The sequence below is a fragment of the Eurypyga helias genome, unplaced genomic scaffold, assembly GCF_000690775.1.
Source record: "Eurypyga helias isolate BGI_N326 unplaced genomic scaffold, ASM69077v1 scaffold2758, whole genome shotgun sequence".
Taxonomy (NCBI): Eukaryota; Metazoa; Chordata; class Aves; order Eurypygiformes; family Eurypygidae; genus Eurypyga; species Eurypyga helias.
Window position 1 is genome coordinate 39,128 of NW_010267389.1, and position 15,855 is coordinate 54,982.

The 15,855-nt window shown below is 41.1% G+C and overlaps 1 protein-coding gene across 1 annotated transcript in view; it reads right to left on the reverse strand.

Moving 5' to 3' along the window:
* Positions 1-15,855, reverse strand: part of SMG7 (SMG7 nonsense mediated mRNA decay factor) — a 34,458-nt gene that overhangs the window by 17,459 nt on the left and 1,144 nt on the right. Inside the window, 12 exon segments of the mRNA XM_010157382.1 lie at positions 3-276; positions 749-868; positions 1,302-1,362; positions 1,696-1,766; positions 4,755-4,911; positions 6,074-6,236; positions 8,322-8,457; positions 8,792-8,942; positions 9,973-10,044; positions 10,881-11,052; positions 14,499-14,631; positions 15,575-15,692. Coding sequence (XP_010155684.1) covers positions 3-276; positions 749-868; positions 1,302-1,362; positions 1,696-1,766; positions 4,755-4,911; positions 6,074-6,236; positions 8,322-8,457; positions 8,792-8,942; positions 9,973-10,044; positions 10,881-11,052; positions 14,499-14,631; positions 15,575-15,692 — 1,628 coding nt within the window.

The following is a 15,855-nucleotide window of genomic DNA, read 5'->3' on the forward strand; positions in this document are numbered from 1 at the left end:
TAGACTCGCCCTTGATCTCTGTTCATTTCCCGTGGCTTGATGTTCTCTTTGAACGTGACCATTGGTTTTTCTCCTGCATCACAGTTGTTGTTCAGGCTTCTTCCAGAGGACAGAACTGATTTGAGTCCAGGGCTCCCATCTGTAGATAGTGGCTCTGCAACAGATGTTTCCTGCAAGGCGAGACTCTCTTTGGCTTCACTAGGGTCTTCTAGTAGCAATTCTGGAATTTCCGTCAAAAACAACAGCTTTCCTACCTCATTTTCACACTGAATCAACCTGAAAAAGACAGAACAGAATTGAAAAGCAAGTAGGAATAGTTTTTTGCATGGTAACCCACTTCCCCAAATCGTAAATGCATAAAGTCAACATATCCCCCATGCATCTCTTCACCCCAGCAACAAGATGTTACATCACATGTCCCAGCTAAGGGCATTCCCTAGCATGACATAAGCTCACATGCTAACACTCTCGATACCACTTCAGATACTGTTTCCACTTAGCTGTGCTGCAGTATCACTAAAAAGGACTCAAACATGATGCTTTATTCCAAACACGCTCTCTATCATAATTACCCTACGAAGCAATGGCATGCTGACCCTCAGAACACATTATCAGCGCTGTCAGCATCTCTCATTCACGTTACGCCTAATTGTTGTGTCAGATAGTGAGAAAAACAAAGCCCAACTCAGGCACCTGCGTTACCTAAGCTTACAGCAGCAACTGAAACACACAGATTACTTGCAATTACCTCGGCTGGTTATCAGCAATCCATTTCCCTGTGAAGATCAGACGCTGTTGCCGTATCCGACGCTGTTGCCCTTCCTTATCTCCTGTAATTGCCTGGTGGCCTTTGGAAAAATCCAAGTTCCTAGTTTGGACATAGGAGAGGGAATAATAGTAATTATATCGTTACCCTCTACAACATCATATTTCTTTAGAAATACAACTGGTCAGCACTACTCTATTACAAGCTGTGAAATCCTCTTCAAAATTTGACTGTTACAGAGGCCTGATTTACAGATGCAGTTCTCTTCTGGTAAGATGTATCTACACTTAAATTTTTCCCTTTCAATTTACTGATCTAAAGACTACAGAAGGAAAACAAAAGTTCTGAGCAACAATATAAGCTCATGACCTTCCCCAGAGTTTTACTATGTTGTCCATTCAGTTGCTTTGCAAAGCAACCTGCATCAATCCATACAGCAGTAAGTACTCATAAATAAGATATTGTAGGGAACAGATCAACGTCTGTCAAAGCAGTGACACCAACAAGAATACAGTTTCCTTCAGCTGTCACCCACCTGAATGAGGGCCTCAGAGCCAAGAATCCTTGCAATTCAAATTCTTCTGGAAGGGGGGTTGCTGGTGAATAGACAGTAAACAGCATAAGGAAAGCATGACCACACTGAGTACAGTATCATAAGCAGATATTTCAGCAAGGTGACTATACACATTAGAGAGTTTTATTAAAATGCTCATCTGTACTGGTCCACCTGTAATCTGAGGGGCTCAGGAATGATAAAGTACAGCAAAGTCTGCTGGGCACAAGAAAGCAGCATTTGCAAGGTATTCATATGCATTAATACTAGAACACAACTTGCTCCCTTATTTGCTCTTCAACTGCAACTCCTCACAACATAAGAAAAACATGCATTGTTCCCAGTTCTTCACAGCACAGACTAGAAGCATCCTTACCATTATTATTGGACAGATCTTCTTCGTGAGGCTGGAAGCTGTTTAGAAGAGAAATCAGCCAGGGCCATATGCTACAAACCAGAAAACACACAAACTGTAAGTGAAAACTACAAAACATGGAATCTACCTGCCTTAGTAAGAAAACATTGAACTCTTACGTTAAAATCACAGCTTCCATTAATCCTGGATTCCCAAGAAAAGTTTCTCCCAAGTGTCAGGGAAAAAAGCACCTCCCTGAAGAATTTAAAGTATTTTAAAATGTCAAGCTAAAGTTACCAAGGAAGCCAGGCTCTCCCAGCATAGCGTTGACTGTCCAGCAAGTCAGAAAGCCTACTGTGAGTTTACCTAAACAAAACTATTGCATGAGCAAAAGGTCAGAGCACGTTCGCAATTCATGTTTTCCAGTCCAAAACCGACTGCTCTCAAGGCACAGTAAATTAATCAGTTGGGAAGCAAAACAATTTATCAAGACAGGGCTGTGCAGAAGTACTTCTGTTCTGTGAACATTAACGCTGTAGTGTAGTACTGAAATAGTTACCCGAAAGCTAAGAAGGTGTAAGTAAGGGTTGCAATGAGTAGCAACATTAAACTAGAGGTTAACAGGCAGTCTCTCTGCCTCACACTGGCAATACCAGTACAAGCAATAACTGGAGATTCTTTACAAAGGCCCTGGAGCAAATAATTTAAAATTCAGAACGATCTCTACACAGGCAGTTAACATTTAACTGCCACCAACAGCCTGCTTCCTCCTATTTTTTAAAAGTTCCAGCCCAAAAGTCTAAGCATTCTTCTGTAGTGGTGAGCATCAAGTCCATGGAGGCAACAGAACACTGTTTGAGGAAAGTGCCCACTGTGTTCAGCGATAGTGAAATGAATCTGTCCTCCTGAGGACAGATTAAGACGACCATCCAGCACCCAAGGCTGGAGAATGCAACGTGCACCCGAAAGCCTGAGGTTAGCCGCCTTCCCCTCAGCAAGACGACCATCCAGCACCCAAGGCTGGAGAATGCAACGTGCACCCGAAAGCCTGAGGTCAGCCGCCTTCCTGCGCCGCCGCAGGGACTGGAAACATGCTGTTTATGCTTACTCTCTACATTAAACTAAGCAATAGCTCCTTCCCATGCCTGACAAGGAACAGAAGGAAGAAAAAAAAAAAAGGGAGGCTGCAAGTCTGTTGCAACCTACAGTAAACTGCCATCTTCCCATACAACATTTGAAATAATGAGATTTCATAATAAGAGTTCTCTAAAGAGGAGTGATGTAGTGACACATGAAAAGCTATACTTAATGTGGCTTCCACAGGGCAGGCTTGGAAAACTCATTCCTAAAGAGCACACACCAGTATCAATACAGTAATTTGTCCCCAGTTCTTGCCTTCAGATTCACCTACTTTTCCAGGTAAACACATTTTCTTCTGATTTCAGATGCTTATTCAGCTTTAGGTAGGATTAATTATCCACAGAAAAATAAGCATAGAGTGGGGACAACAGAAAGTTTAAAAAGGAATAGAAATTGTGCTCTTGGGTCAAGAAATAATCAAGTATGAATTCAGAGTAAGGAAGACTTTTCAATATAAAACAGAAATCAGGTGATTAAACAGAGGCCAGTGAAGGCGTTTGTGTAGCCTGAAAAGATTGACTTTCATTAGGCTCTTCCAATAGAAATAAAAAGAAAGCTCTCTTCCTTACAAATAATGGGGAAGATGGACAGTCATGTCCAATTTTTAGAGCCAACAAATGTAATGGACCATTTTGACAATTGTTAACTTTCTTTTCAAGTTCACCTGTGAATTTTACAGCTGTTTACAGCCCACTTCATAACTCCTTTGGATGATGAGTACCCGAGAACATCATGCTATCACACCAAAGATTTAAAAAACAAGCATGTTCTTTAAAGACAGCCTGATAGTTTTGAGGGCAGAAGGACCTACACTCTGGCTAACTCAAAATACATACTCACACCTGAAGATTCATTTTAATACTCCATAAAGTACCGCCTGAATCTCCTCTCTGCGAGGACTACTTTGTATCAAATAGCAATCTTCTCTACTGAAATACTGATGTAAATTACTCCTTCAGAATATGCATACAGTCTTCTTATTACCAGCTGAAAACCTGTGAACTAAATTTTCCTTCACTTGCCTTCCAGAGGTCTGGAATTGAAGTTTACAAAGCTCCAGGGCTTTAGGTTTTGCACACGTTTGAGTGAGTCTTGCTACTCATCTAGCTAACCAAGGTTTATAGGCACCCGTTTCCCCACACATCAATGCACAAAAAAAGGCAAGCCTTGGCCATAATGGCATCTGAAGCACACGGTGCCTTGAGAGATCTGACACCACTGTGGGACATTGCACAAGGTCAGCTAAGCAAGCTGGTTTCACGCTGTTTTCCTTACAGCGGCTATCCTAGGAAAAACACTCAACCAGCTGTGTCAGTAACAGTCACTCTGATCTGAAGAAACATCTTAGGGGTCAGAAACACATTACCGTATTGCTATAGTTCATGCAAAGTTAACAGGCTAGAAAAAAAAGTTAGTGAGTTTTGAACTATTTAAGTCCCAGTTTATGAAATTAGGGGCAGAGGTGAAAAAAATCAGAGCAAGAGTCCAGCTCAGTAACACCAGCGCTAACATTCAAAGACCCCCTCTACTACATTCAATTTAATTCCTGGATGATGAACCAGGAAAACTGGATTCCAGATCTGCCCAAGAGATGGCTTAATGCATGAAATTAAGGCAAGTATTCTCCTGCCACCTACCTCAATAAATTTGAGAAATCATTACAAAAGATTAGACTAAGGGTACACTCAGTAGTTATGCTCAAGTCAAGACATTATAAAGTAGATCCGTTTGATCTTAATAGAAAAAAATACACGCAAACCTAATGCCAAATAAGAATGTGAATTTGTTCATGTAGCCCACAAGTCTCATGTTTGGCTTTATGAACTTCTTAGCACATACATTCTCTATCATTTTTATGTCTGTAATAAGTTCGATGATCACTTTTCCCATTATTATTACTTTATGCAATTAAACGTATCAAAAGAAAGATTAACACTCACTACCGTCTTTCATCAACAACTGCCTCCTGGAAAACACTGGGCCGAAGTTTCAGCCAGTCCATTGAAACCTTCACAGCTGGAAGAGGATATGCAGCCCCAGAATCCTCCTGGTAGTCATTTTGTAAAGGACACTTGCACAGAACTCCAAGAAAGGACACTAGAAACAGAGCAAGGAATTCAAAATAAAGGGGGGGAAAAAAATCCCACCCACTACAAAACAAACAAAAAAATCCCAAATCACACCAAAACAACAAACAATACAGGAATGACACTTTAAAAGTTGACCAAATAACCTAAGCAAACACATTCTCCCCATAAAACCCTATTAACAGCTAGTTCTTTAGAACAAAGCTGTCCGATTACTTAATCTTAAAAAAAAAAATCCATGAACAGACCAGATGATTTTCAATATTTTTTTTACCATGAAACAGAATCTTGGTGGTTTTCCCAGCCGTCCCTCCTCCCCCCCTTTTTCAGTGTTACAGCAAACCATTTTGGTAAATCAACAGAATTTGTTGAGACGCACCCATTTAAAAAAAAAAATTTCCTTCATTTGTTAGAACTGATAAACTCAGCTGTGTCTCAGCATTGTATCCACCTTCCCAGGTCAGCAGGCACACAAATCCAAAGCTAGCTCTGCAGGCAGGCACGCAGCTCAGACCCATTCGGGCATACAAGCTGAGAAACAGGAACCATGCCAGCGTGACCACAGTGCTTTCAGAATCGACTCCAGGCTGGAACCTGGAGAAATTCAGCTCTTCAAAAATTTAGGTGTTACAGAACCAGGCCAAGCTGATCATGGGCGAGATCAGGTTAAGCAAATCAGCGCAAGATTTGCTTAGGCTAGAGTCTAAAATGCCCTGCACTTATCACCTAGTTGGTATTATCAAGAGCACAGAAGCAGCTGAGGTCCTGGTTCAGCTTCAACACCAGTCCTAGTGAATCAGAACCAGCTCCATTCAAAGCAACTCAAACTGCACTGTGGCCAATTGCAGAGACCCCCAAGCAGGGTACTACCCACTGCCAAATGGGATCCAACTGTACACCCAAATTAAGATGTTCTTTCAGGACCAGGAAAAACGATGCAGAGTTCTGTAAGGCTTCAAATGGAGTAAGTCCAGGGCACATAAATCCAGTGTTAGCCAGCACTGCTAGACAAACAGTCCTGTGCAACCATCTCCTCTCTTAACTTGCTCCTATAATGTCCCTTCTCATCACTTGTCCCACGCAACTATTAAGCTAGATGCTGACATCAAGTTACTAATGGATTCCATATAAAAATGGAAGAAGTACAAAAATCAATTAGTTTTCATACTCACTGAAGAGAGCCAGTAACTGTGTCCAGCAGAGCTGCTCATCCTGGCTGTAGCTGTGCTGCTCCGTTTCATTGCTGAAGTCTCGCAGGTGATGTAGTTGAAACAGATTGATAACAGTAATATGTACCAACTGCTGAGAATTGAAGGCCTTTTGGAACAACAACCTCTGCAACAAAGACACACATGCGATGTATGTGTTTTTACGTGGTAAAGCACACGCTTGAAAGGATTAGTAGTTGCTACTTCACTGCTTGACTTGTGCCCTTAAGGCAACATTCATTCTAGACTTTACTTTCAGGTCATATCCATTAGCATGAGACTGGGCTTCCCAGGAGGACCGTGGGCAGAGGCCCACTGTTAAGCCCAAGGTTTTTGCTTGTACACCAGTCCATAAGCACAACAAATCAACACCCCCTTGGATATGGTTGTCTTTCAGAGCAAATGTGACTTTAACATGCCGTGACAGCACTGCAAGAAGGGTAGAGGCACGTATATCCACTGTATTTTTCAGTCTTCTGAAGAAAGAGCACAGAGAAGGTGACATTTTAAAAAAACACCCCAGGAAAATTTAACTACTGTGTGGTTATGTATTAAAGACTAATTCCACATCTGACTTCATGGGTCATGGAATGCCATGGTGGATTAAAAGTGCAAGCTATTTACAAATGCATTTCAGTACCTACGCTGCAAAAGACATTTCTCAAAGAGAAACTAAGGCTTTTTTTGGAGCATTGTGGGGAAAAGAGGGAGATATCTTAAACCACAACCAACTTACCTTCAGACACAGCAGTCAGGAGGCAAGCGGATTAACTGCCATAAAGATCAGGAAAAGGTTTAAGCTCTGTGTTCAACCTTGATTTTTAGTTAAGGGCATGAAGTACTCTAGAGCTGACAACTCGAACTGGCAGAGCTGTCAGAAGCAGAATCATGGGCCTGGCTGAACACTCCAAACCCTACGACTGCTCTCTTCATTCAGAGTTAAAATCAGCCACAAAGTTAAAGTGATTATCCGCCATACAGCCAATTTCACACCCACATTCAACCCACTTAAGTCAAAAGAGTTGTTCTCTAGTAAATTAAGCCTTATGTTGCGTAATATAAACAAAAAAGTAATCTAAGCAACAAAGCAGGGGCTCAATTAGCTCTCTTTTAACACCCTGGATCAGTTCAGAAAAGTAAGACTGTTCCACATGCCTGAGCAATGCTCATAATTATTGATTATAAGCACTGTGGAAAAAGCAGTACTTGTTCAGCTGCCAGCACCACACAGAGAGAGATACAATTATTTAATTTCCAAACATTGCTTCAACTCCCAGCATTCAAACAGCTCACATTCAAAGCTTATACAATCCACAAGTCGTAGGGGGTTTTGTTTTATTTTAAGGAATGTTTGGACCTAGGTCTAGCAGCCTAATTCAATTAGAAAATGCCAACAGGCACTATAAAGAACACCTATAACTCTTTACATCACCAAGACTACCTTCCCCTTTCTTAATTTGCAACAACATCTACTACATTTGCTCTGTTAAACCTCTCCATACTACCTGCTTTTTCCACTGACGAAGATCCTGAAGCAGAGCAGCTTCCAAGGGGTCCCTAATTAATATGATGTCCACTTTGAAATTGTACTACCTTGTATAAATACCACAAAAAATTCTCTTTGTTCCAATCTTTGCTACATTGTCCAGCTTAACAAGCTGACTACATAATTAATGGGTACTCCTGGATTTTCCAGAGGAAACATGTTCTGAATAGTTCTAGTCTACACATGAATTAAGGTTGTACTGGGACATTGTTTTTACAGGCTAACCACTGACAGGACAAGCAAGTTGTCTGAGGAAGATTAAAAGCAGTCTTAACCAGTAGGAGTGAATGAACGCCATCCAAAAATGAAGCTCTCAAAATTCCTTAGGCAACTGAGCCAAGGCTTCCCAGATGAATCAACTACTTTTCACAGGTATCCAAGAATCATCCAGGTTAAAGAGGGGGGGGGGGGGAATCAACTATAGCCATTGATTTCTCTTGTATTTCCACCAACAAAGCAGCACGTAACAAATGGGAAAAATTCCTACTATTTGCAGAAGTCAACAGAACTACCCAGTGTTAGCTGCGATGCCAAACTTCCATAACTGGCTACTTGAGCTTCCTATATTTTAGCACATGAAAAAGTTATTATTGGACTGTAATTTCAGAACTCAGCTGCTAAAAATACTCTCCTCGATACACTAATTAATAAGTTGTTAGAACTAACCTTGAACTGTTCTTCCAGCTTTTCTCGAAGAGGGCTCAGCTTCTCCAAGCTCTTACTCAGGTACACATGGCCGTGGAATTTAATAAACGCCTTGATGAAGTCAGACACGCTCCATTGAGTCTTTACCTCATCACGACTACATTCAGAACAGAAACACCCTACTTCAGTCTTTGGAATTAGAGACAGCTGCACATAACATTACACACTTTTACTGTGAAGTTCAAGAAAGGAGGAAAAAGCTGCTTTTTCATGATGGCACAATGTGCCTATTTCCTGCACTCACTATTCACACTGAGGAGCATCCCTGACAAACTATTCTTTGTTCCATACATGTGTAAGGATGCTCTGACTGGACAGGGGTCGAGGAACTTATTTCTACTACTGAATACAACTAGCTTCTTGCAAGGGAGCTAATATTTGGAAGAAGTCTCCATCTTCAGTGAACAGATATAAATTACGCATAGACTTACCTTTCCAGTGCTTTAGAAAGTGCTTTTTGTAGGTTAGTGGAGGCAGCTGGGAAAGGAAATTTCACAGCAATGCTTCTGCAGTAGTAGAAAATTGTGGTCAAGTGGTCTCCTTTGGAGGAAGCTAGAATAGCCAACTGATTATAAGGCTGACCTAAGGGAGAAAAGGCAAGTTGTCATGGAGTAAAGCATGCTGGATTTCAGAAGGAAGTGTGGTAAGTTTGAAAGGGAGCACAAAGTCCTAAATTCTTCAACAGAGAAGGTTCATATTTATCCGCTTACACTTTTGCTCCAGCCTCACATCAGTACCACTCAAATGAAAAAGCTTCCAAATATGTGGGACACTTTTTCCTGGGGGAGGTTGTTGGTGGGGTTGTTTTGGTGTGGGATTTTTTTTGTTTTGCACATACCCTTTAAAAGTGGACAAATATGCTGTAAGTTTTTTTTGTTTAAGTAAGAAGAAAGGGTCAAAACCAAGCTTTTGCAACCAACATATCTTCATCTAATTGGACAAAATCTCACCCAGTTTTACCTCTTGAAGCAAATCTGTCAACAGTTGTGCATATTCTTTGCCTTTAGAGTAAAAATTTCTGTAGTTAAAATATGGACAATTTTTTAGTTAGAATATAACTGGCAAAACCAATTGAGCTATGGGTTTCAGCCACGTGGCTCAAAAATTATTTATCCTTCTCTCACCATCCCTACATTTTGGGCCACTGTAAGCCAATAGTGAAAAAGCTAGATACCTAAACTAAAGCAGCTCTTAACTTGCATGAGCAACTGGAGAAATCCAATTTCAGCTTCAAAACTTTGCAAATTGGCATGTGAACAAAACGAAAGAAGAAAAAATGCTGCTGATATAAAGTACAATTAATGAAAACTTGCCTAACATATGAATGTAAAACACAGTATACTGTAGCAGCAGTGAAGCCTTGGGAGCGAATCTGAGCATTACTTTGTTTTTAAGTCTTCACAAAAACGAAAGTAGTGACACAGATGAAGTAAACAGCTATTGTCTAAATGATTGACTGACAGATCAGGCTTCGTTTGATCAGGCTTCACTGGTTTGATCATTTGGGGAGGAAGGTTTATATGAAATCCCAAGTTATCAGCTGCCACACAGGAAAAGCAATACCCAGTATCTTCCTTTGGAATTATGAACCTAAACTGTATCCCAGACTCACCGTTAGAAGGGACAAGCTGAGCTGCATGTCTGTAGTAAGACTCTGCCTGGCTGGTCTGATTCCTATAACGAGCTAGGAAAACAAAACAAAAATCAAAACAAACAAAAAAGTTGAGACATAAAATTCAATTCCTGCACAGTCTTTAATATAACTCAGTTTACTTGAAGAGCCTTTTACTATTATTTTAGAAATAAGCATCAGAAGAACATACAGCTAGACCAAACACCACCAAGATTCAACACACTGAGTTTTGAGGTGGTTGTTTTTCCTCAGACCCTGTCACAGCTTATCAGTTCTTATGTAGAAAGATGTTGTGCCAAAAGCATCACATCCAGAGATCTACAAAATACATTTACACTTCTTTGCACAATGAGCAACTCAATCTACTTTTAGGTTGTTCCAAAAGCAACTGCAGACAATACATACTTCTAATCAACAAAGACATAAACCTGTTGAACTTAATGTAAAAAAGAAGCCTTGCTTATGAAAGGCTGGGTTTCTAACTGTTGCCTTTGTATAAGATATAAAGGTAATGTTCTGAAATGGAGAAGTAATGCTAGCCTGCTGCAACAAGCTTTTGTAATAGTTACCGGTTTCAGCATTTCCCTATGCCTACCAGCTATAACATGATTAGTATGCTAGAAGACAGATTCTAGCAAATCACTAGAAAGCTAGTGATTAACTGTCTCCATGCATTAATGTGTAACACACATTAGAAAAGTCTAATAGCATTGCTGTCCAGAGCTTTCCCCCTGCAGCAACCACCAAACAAATGTACAAATCAGCTACTAGCTACTCATTTGGAGCACGCTCAGTCTAGTAGTTGCCCAGGGTATGTACAGATCCCTCTTTGTGAGGGCTGAACACTGTAGAACTCAATGTCCTACCTTTTTCCTTCAAAAACTCACCAATATCTCCAAGGTGGACAAGGCAGTGCTGGCAGATGTAAGAGCAGGAACTAGACTGCGGCTTCACTATGGCACTGGTGTGCGTCTGTTTATTGCTAATGATTCCCAACTGGGAAGACTTTACACGACATGGCAAGTCTACATTAAAAACTGTGCACAATTCCTGTAATAACTAGGAAAAGAGGTCTGGTTTAGTAGCAGCTAGAGACAGTTACCCAAAAAGCATTGAAACAACAGACAAAACCAGCAGGTCAGCACTCAGAGGCACGGATTAGATAAACATTTGAAGCGAACAAGCCTAGGTTACTGAACGTGAGACTTTAAATTACATTCTCCCTCTGGAAGTCACTGAGCTCCACACGCTGCATTATTCTGCCCAGAATCACAAAGAGAAGTTTTACTTCCCTTCTGTAGAAAGAGCTGTGCATCCCAAACCAGAAAGCAATTCAATTCCCATGATACTTTAATTACCAAATATGCATCAGTGGAGATTGACTCTCAATGGTCTAAAAATCTTCCTCTTCTTTTTGTTTAAAACCCACTCTTAAAGACAAACAGTCTTTTTTACACCCAGATAAAGTGACACCACTCTAAAAATGAGAGAAAGGAATGCTACTCATCCCCAGAAGCAGCTTGTTCCAACATAAGGAATAGCACTAACCGACTTCAGCTTTAGAGGGAAGCCCGAGCAAACCCAGGTTTGTAGGCAACGCAAGGCAATAGCAGCTAGCAGTTCAGTGGCTGAATTGTCAGTAAATATTTGTGCTAAGCTAACAGTGAGACTCTTTCAAAGAACAAGGCATCAGCTGCTTGATCAAATACCTCAAAAGCTGATGCAAGGAAAACCTGAACTTTGCCATTCTAATTAGTGCCTTTGAAGTTCTTCCTAATGGACTCCAGCAACACTCTGGAAAGTAATAGCCACTGCATAGTGATGACAAGTTTGTTCTGCTATGCTACAGGGTTAAAAACCCAAGTAAGAATTGACAGACTTTCTCCCAGCTGGGAACATACTCAGCCTCCAAATAAAACAGACCTGCAGCAGGGTTATACTTCCAGCTAAAGGCATGTAGAAAGACAGCCCAGGGCTGACAGAGATGCGCACTCTGTCCACGGCTAAATGTGCGACGCAGTGATTTTGCCTGCTGCAGAAGAAGGTTTGTGTTACACCTCCCTTCCCTCTTGCTCTGGCTTTTTTACAGGAGACAAAAATCCACAAATAAGAGGAATCTCACAGATGAAAGTGGGATAAAAGAAAAATTTGACATCTTCCAACATGCTGAATTATAACAATTCATGCTCTCTTTCAGAGATGTCATTTATACAGGCCTTGCAGCTGGAGAGGAGGTATCGTGCCTGAGCAAAATCTTTAGACTAAAAATGAGACAATTAACATCATGGCAAACAGAAAAACGACCCAGTCTTTGGTGTCATAGACAAGAGCAGCAAAATTCCCTCATGCACTGCAGGGAGGAACAAGGCTTTTGCAAGAGAAACTGTAGAGACTGTAGAAAACCCTTGGCAACCACACCACAGCCCATCAAACTGGCCACTTCAGATAAGAAATTTAAAAAAAAAAAATACAGAGATTCTGGAAAAAAATGAGGTTGCCTTGCAGATATTCTGAATCAAACTAGGAACTCATACAGTTCCAGTACCTGAAAGGGGCCTACAAGGAAGCTCGGAGGGGACTTTTTAGATATCAGGAAGAAGTTCTCCCCAGAGAGGGTGTTGAGGTACTGGCACAGGCTGCACAGAGAAGCTGTGGATGCCCCATCCCTGGAAGTGTTCAAGGCCAGGCTGGATGAGGCTTTGAGCAACCTGGTCTAGTGGAAGGTGTCCCTGCCCATGGCAGGGGGGTTGGAACAAGATGGTCTATAAGGTCCCTTCTCCCCCAAACCATTCTGTGATTCTACAGTCAGAATGCCCTACTACTGTGTGTTGTAACCTCAAGCTGGTGCAAGCTAGTTGATAGATATCTTAGACCACTACTTGAGATAGACACTTCAACAGTGACAGTGTTGCTGCAGCACACACCAAACGAGGGGAAAAAAGGAAAGAAAAGCAAGTTAACTTAAGGCCGTTATCACACACCAATTCTTATACTCTATAATTTACAAGCTGAAATCTAACACTGGAAAGAGAACATGGGCAAAAAAAGGAATTATAATAAGGAATAAATACATGAACAGGAATCACACCCCTTCTGCAAGTAAGTGAAAACCTCTGAAAAGATACATAGCCCAAGAGCGCTCATCAATACAGCTTTGCTTAAGGGGAAGAAAACCTCTGGTAACTGAAGTTTGCAATACTAAATAATGGTTGACAAAAATCTAGAATTAAGACTGCAGATGTTCTTGTGAGTCTGGGAGTTTTGATAAAAAAAACACACGCAAGTCATTATATGTTGTACATGCTACACAATACTCTTGGGGACAATGACCCCACTTCAATGCACAACTGTGGTGGGCACTAAGGTGTTATTCAGAAAATAGCTGTAGTCAAATATGTACATAGTGTGGACATACAGTTCTTAGAAAACATTAACTCAGTGCTCACCATCAGCATTCAGAGTTACAAGGAAGAGACATAGAACAAAGCACAAAACATTGAGGCATCACACATCATCAGTGCATCTGTATTTTGGAATTCTGCACATATTTCTGTTCTTGAATAACTGGAGCCAAGAACAAAACTGTTCCTTTGCTCATCTTTGCTATACAGGGCAAGTCTCACATTTTTCAGAATGAAAGAAATTATGACAATGGCCCACACATTCATGCTTAGTAATGAGAAGGTAAACGGCAATTTTTAGAGAACCAGTAGGGAAAAAAAAGAACTCTGAGTACAACAAAACCATTGCGTAACACGTTTGTTGGGCTTGAGTTTGGGGTTTTTGTGTCATTGTTTCTCTTCGACATTACAATCAGAATATTGAATTCTTCACAGATCACTGCAGACACCAGAGTAAATAGCTTGAAGAGGGACTGGAAGGCCAATGAAGGCCAATAGCCAGATGATCAGCCAGAAAGCAAGAGACTAGAGCAAGGCAGTACCATTCTACATTTTCCTGCTGCTTAATGCTCGCCCTGAGCAGTCACAGCAGACTACTGTAAGAGACAAAATATGGGGCTAAACAGACCTTTAATCTTAGCCAAAGCAGTGGGGTTTAGGCTTTAGAGCAGATTTCATTAAAAGTGAACTTAAATCGTTGCCAGGTTTTTATGGCGAATCAAAACAACTACCAGATCCACAGAAGTTTAAGATTGACTCGAGGCTGTGGCTGATCAAAGAAAGCACATCACCGGCTCTGCAGACATGGTCTACTGAGAGCACCAGTGTTAGCAAGATACACTGCTTGATCCAGAACAGCAGTAGTTTGCTATGCTAAGGGAAAAGAACATTTTACCCACTTGAAACCAATCTTCCTGCCCTTCCTCAAGGAGGTGACATGCTGGTATGATACGGGCACTCACATCTCATGAGCAGCTGCTGGAGCAGCATTTGTGACAGCCAAAGCTTTGTAAGGGACCCGCATGCAAGCGGCATAAGGCTGAAGCACACTTGCCTCCAGACTATGCAAATGCACCACAACCAACATTATTTTTTGCAACTCACCTGTGTGTAGAAGCCACTAGCTGCCTCTAAAAACAGAGAAAGGTTTGCCTGAACTTCACTCCGATTTGGATTTGCTCTATTTTTCGCCTGACCCTGCAGTGTTGTGATCTGATTTTTAAAGGCATGATTCCAACTGAAAAGAAAAATAAGCATTTTCCTTTTTTTACTATGGAAGTGTCAATGCAGACAGCATAAGCAACAGGAAAGAACATAGCATCAGACATGAAAATGAAGTATATTCAAATTCAGGCAATATTCAAATTACAATTAATGTTAAATATGGAAAAATCACCTTTCCCCACTTCTCATAACTAGAGAAACCAATCCTGATATTGTATAGCTAACACTGTTAGCATTAGGATTTGTTTTTAATTGTTTTGGTTTAGGCAGCATAGCTCACTTCTGAAAACTTCTGTGGGCTATAGAAATGTCAGTTAAAAGTCATTCAGAATCTGGAGGCATGGACAGGACAATTCAGCCAGCATACTCATCTTGTTTCCCCCAGTGCTGAAGAACCACATGCTTCTCTCAACTAAACCTGTTACAACCTATGTCTTAAATAACAGGGAATGGGTTCAGGGCATGGAGAAAACCCAGCAAGATCTTCCTGATACTGAGGCGTTCGTGGCACAAAGTTCTCTCCTGATACTCCCCCCTCTGTCCAGCCTGACCTCAGAGGACTTAAAGCAAGGGGCTTTAGCAGCTACTCAATTCCTGTTAGACCTTGCTCAAAGCTCTGAGTGATTACATCAGGCCAGTTTCCTGCTTTATGGAAACTCCAAACTTCATCCCTTCCCTGACAGCATAGAAGACTGATGTTTCTTAGCTCTCTCCCATCTTTCTGACCAAAACCCACTCTGGCATAGGGCTGCTACTAATTGCCAAAGGTAAAATATTAACCTATTGAATGCTCTTCCTCAACTCTGCAGTACACTCTCACGTTTCACCCACAGCACGGCTTATTTTAAAGGAAATGAGATGACCATGTCATAGCATACAATCGCTTTTCTGCAAGCCTTGGGATTTCCTGCTCATCAGCCCAGATTACATACATACAAATTCATTGAGGTACTTACAGGTCCTGCTCCACTTTTTTATCTAAAGCATATTCCAAATCGGTCACTAGCATTTTCTGATATAAGTCTTGCAGAGCCTGTCTGGACGTCCAGACTTCTGCTGGACCCAGCTTCGAATCTGAGCAACAAAAAATAAAAATGAAGAGACACAACAGTTTTTGTAATACTCACTCAGGCTTATGGAATTATTCCAACTGATTTTTCACTCCCTCAAAGGAAAGAACACAGCACAGTATGAGATATCCAATGCCAAACACCCACTTTTATCAGATTCATCGGAA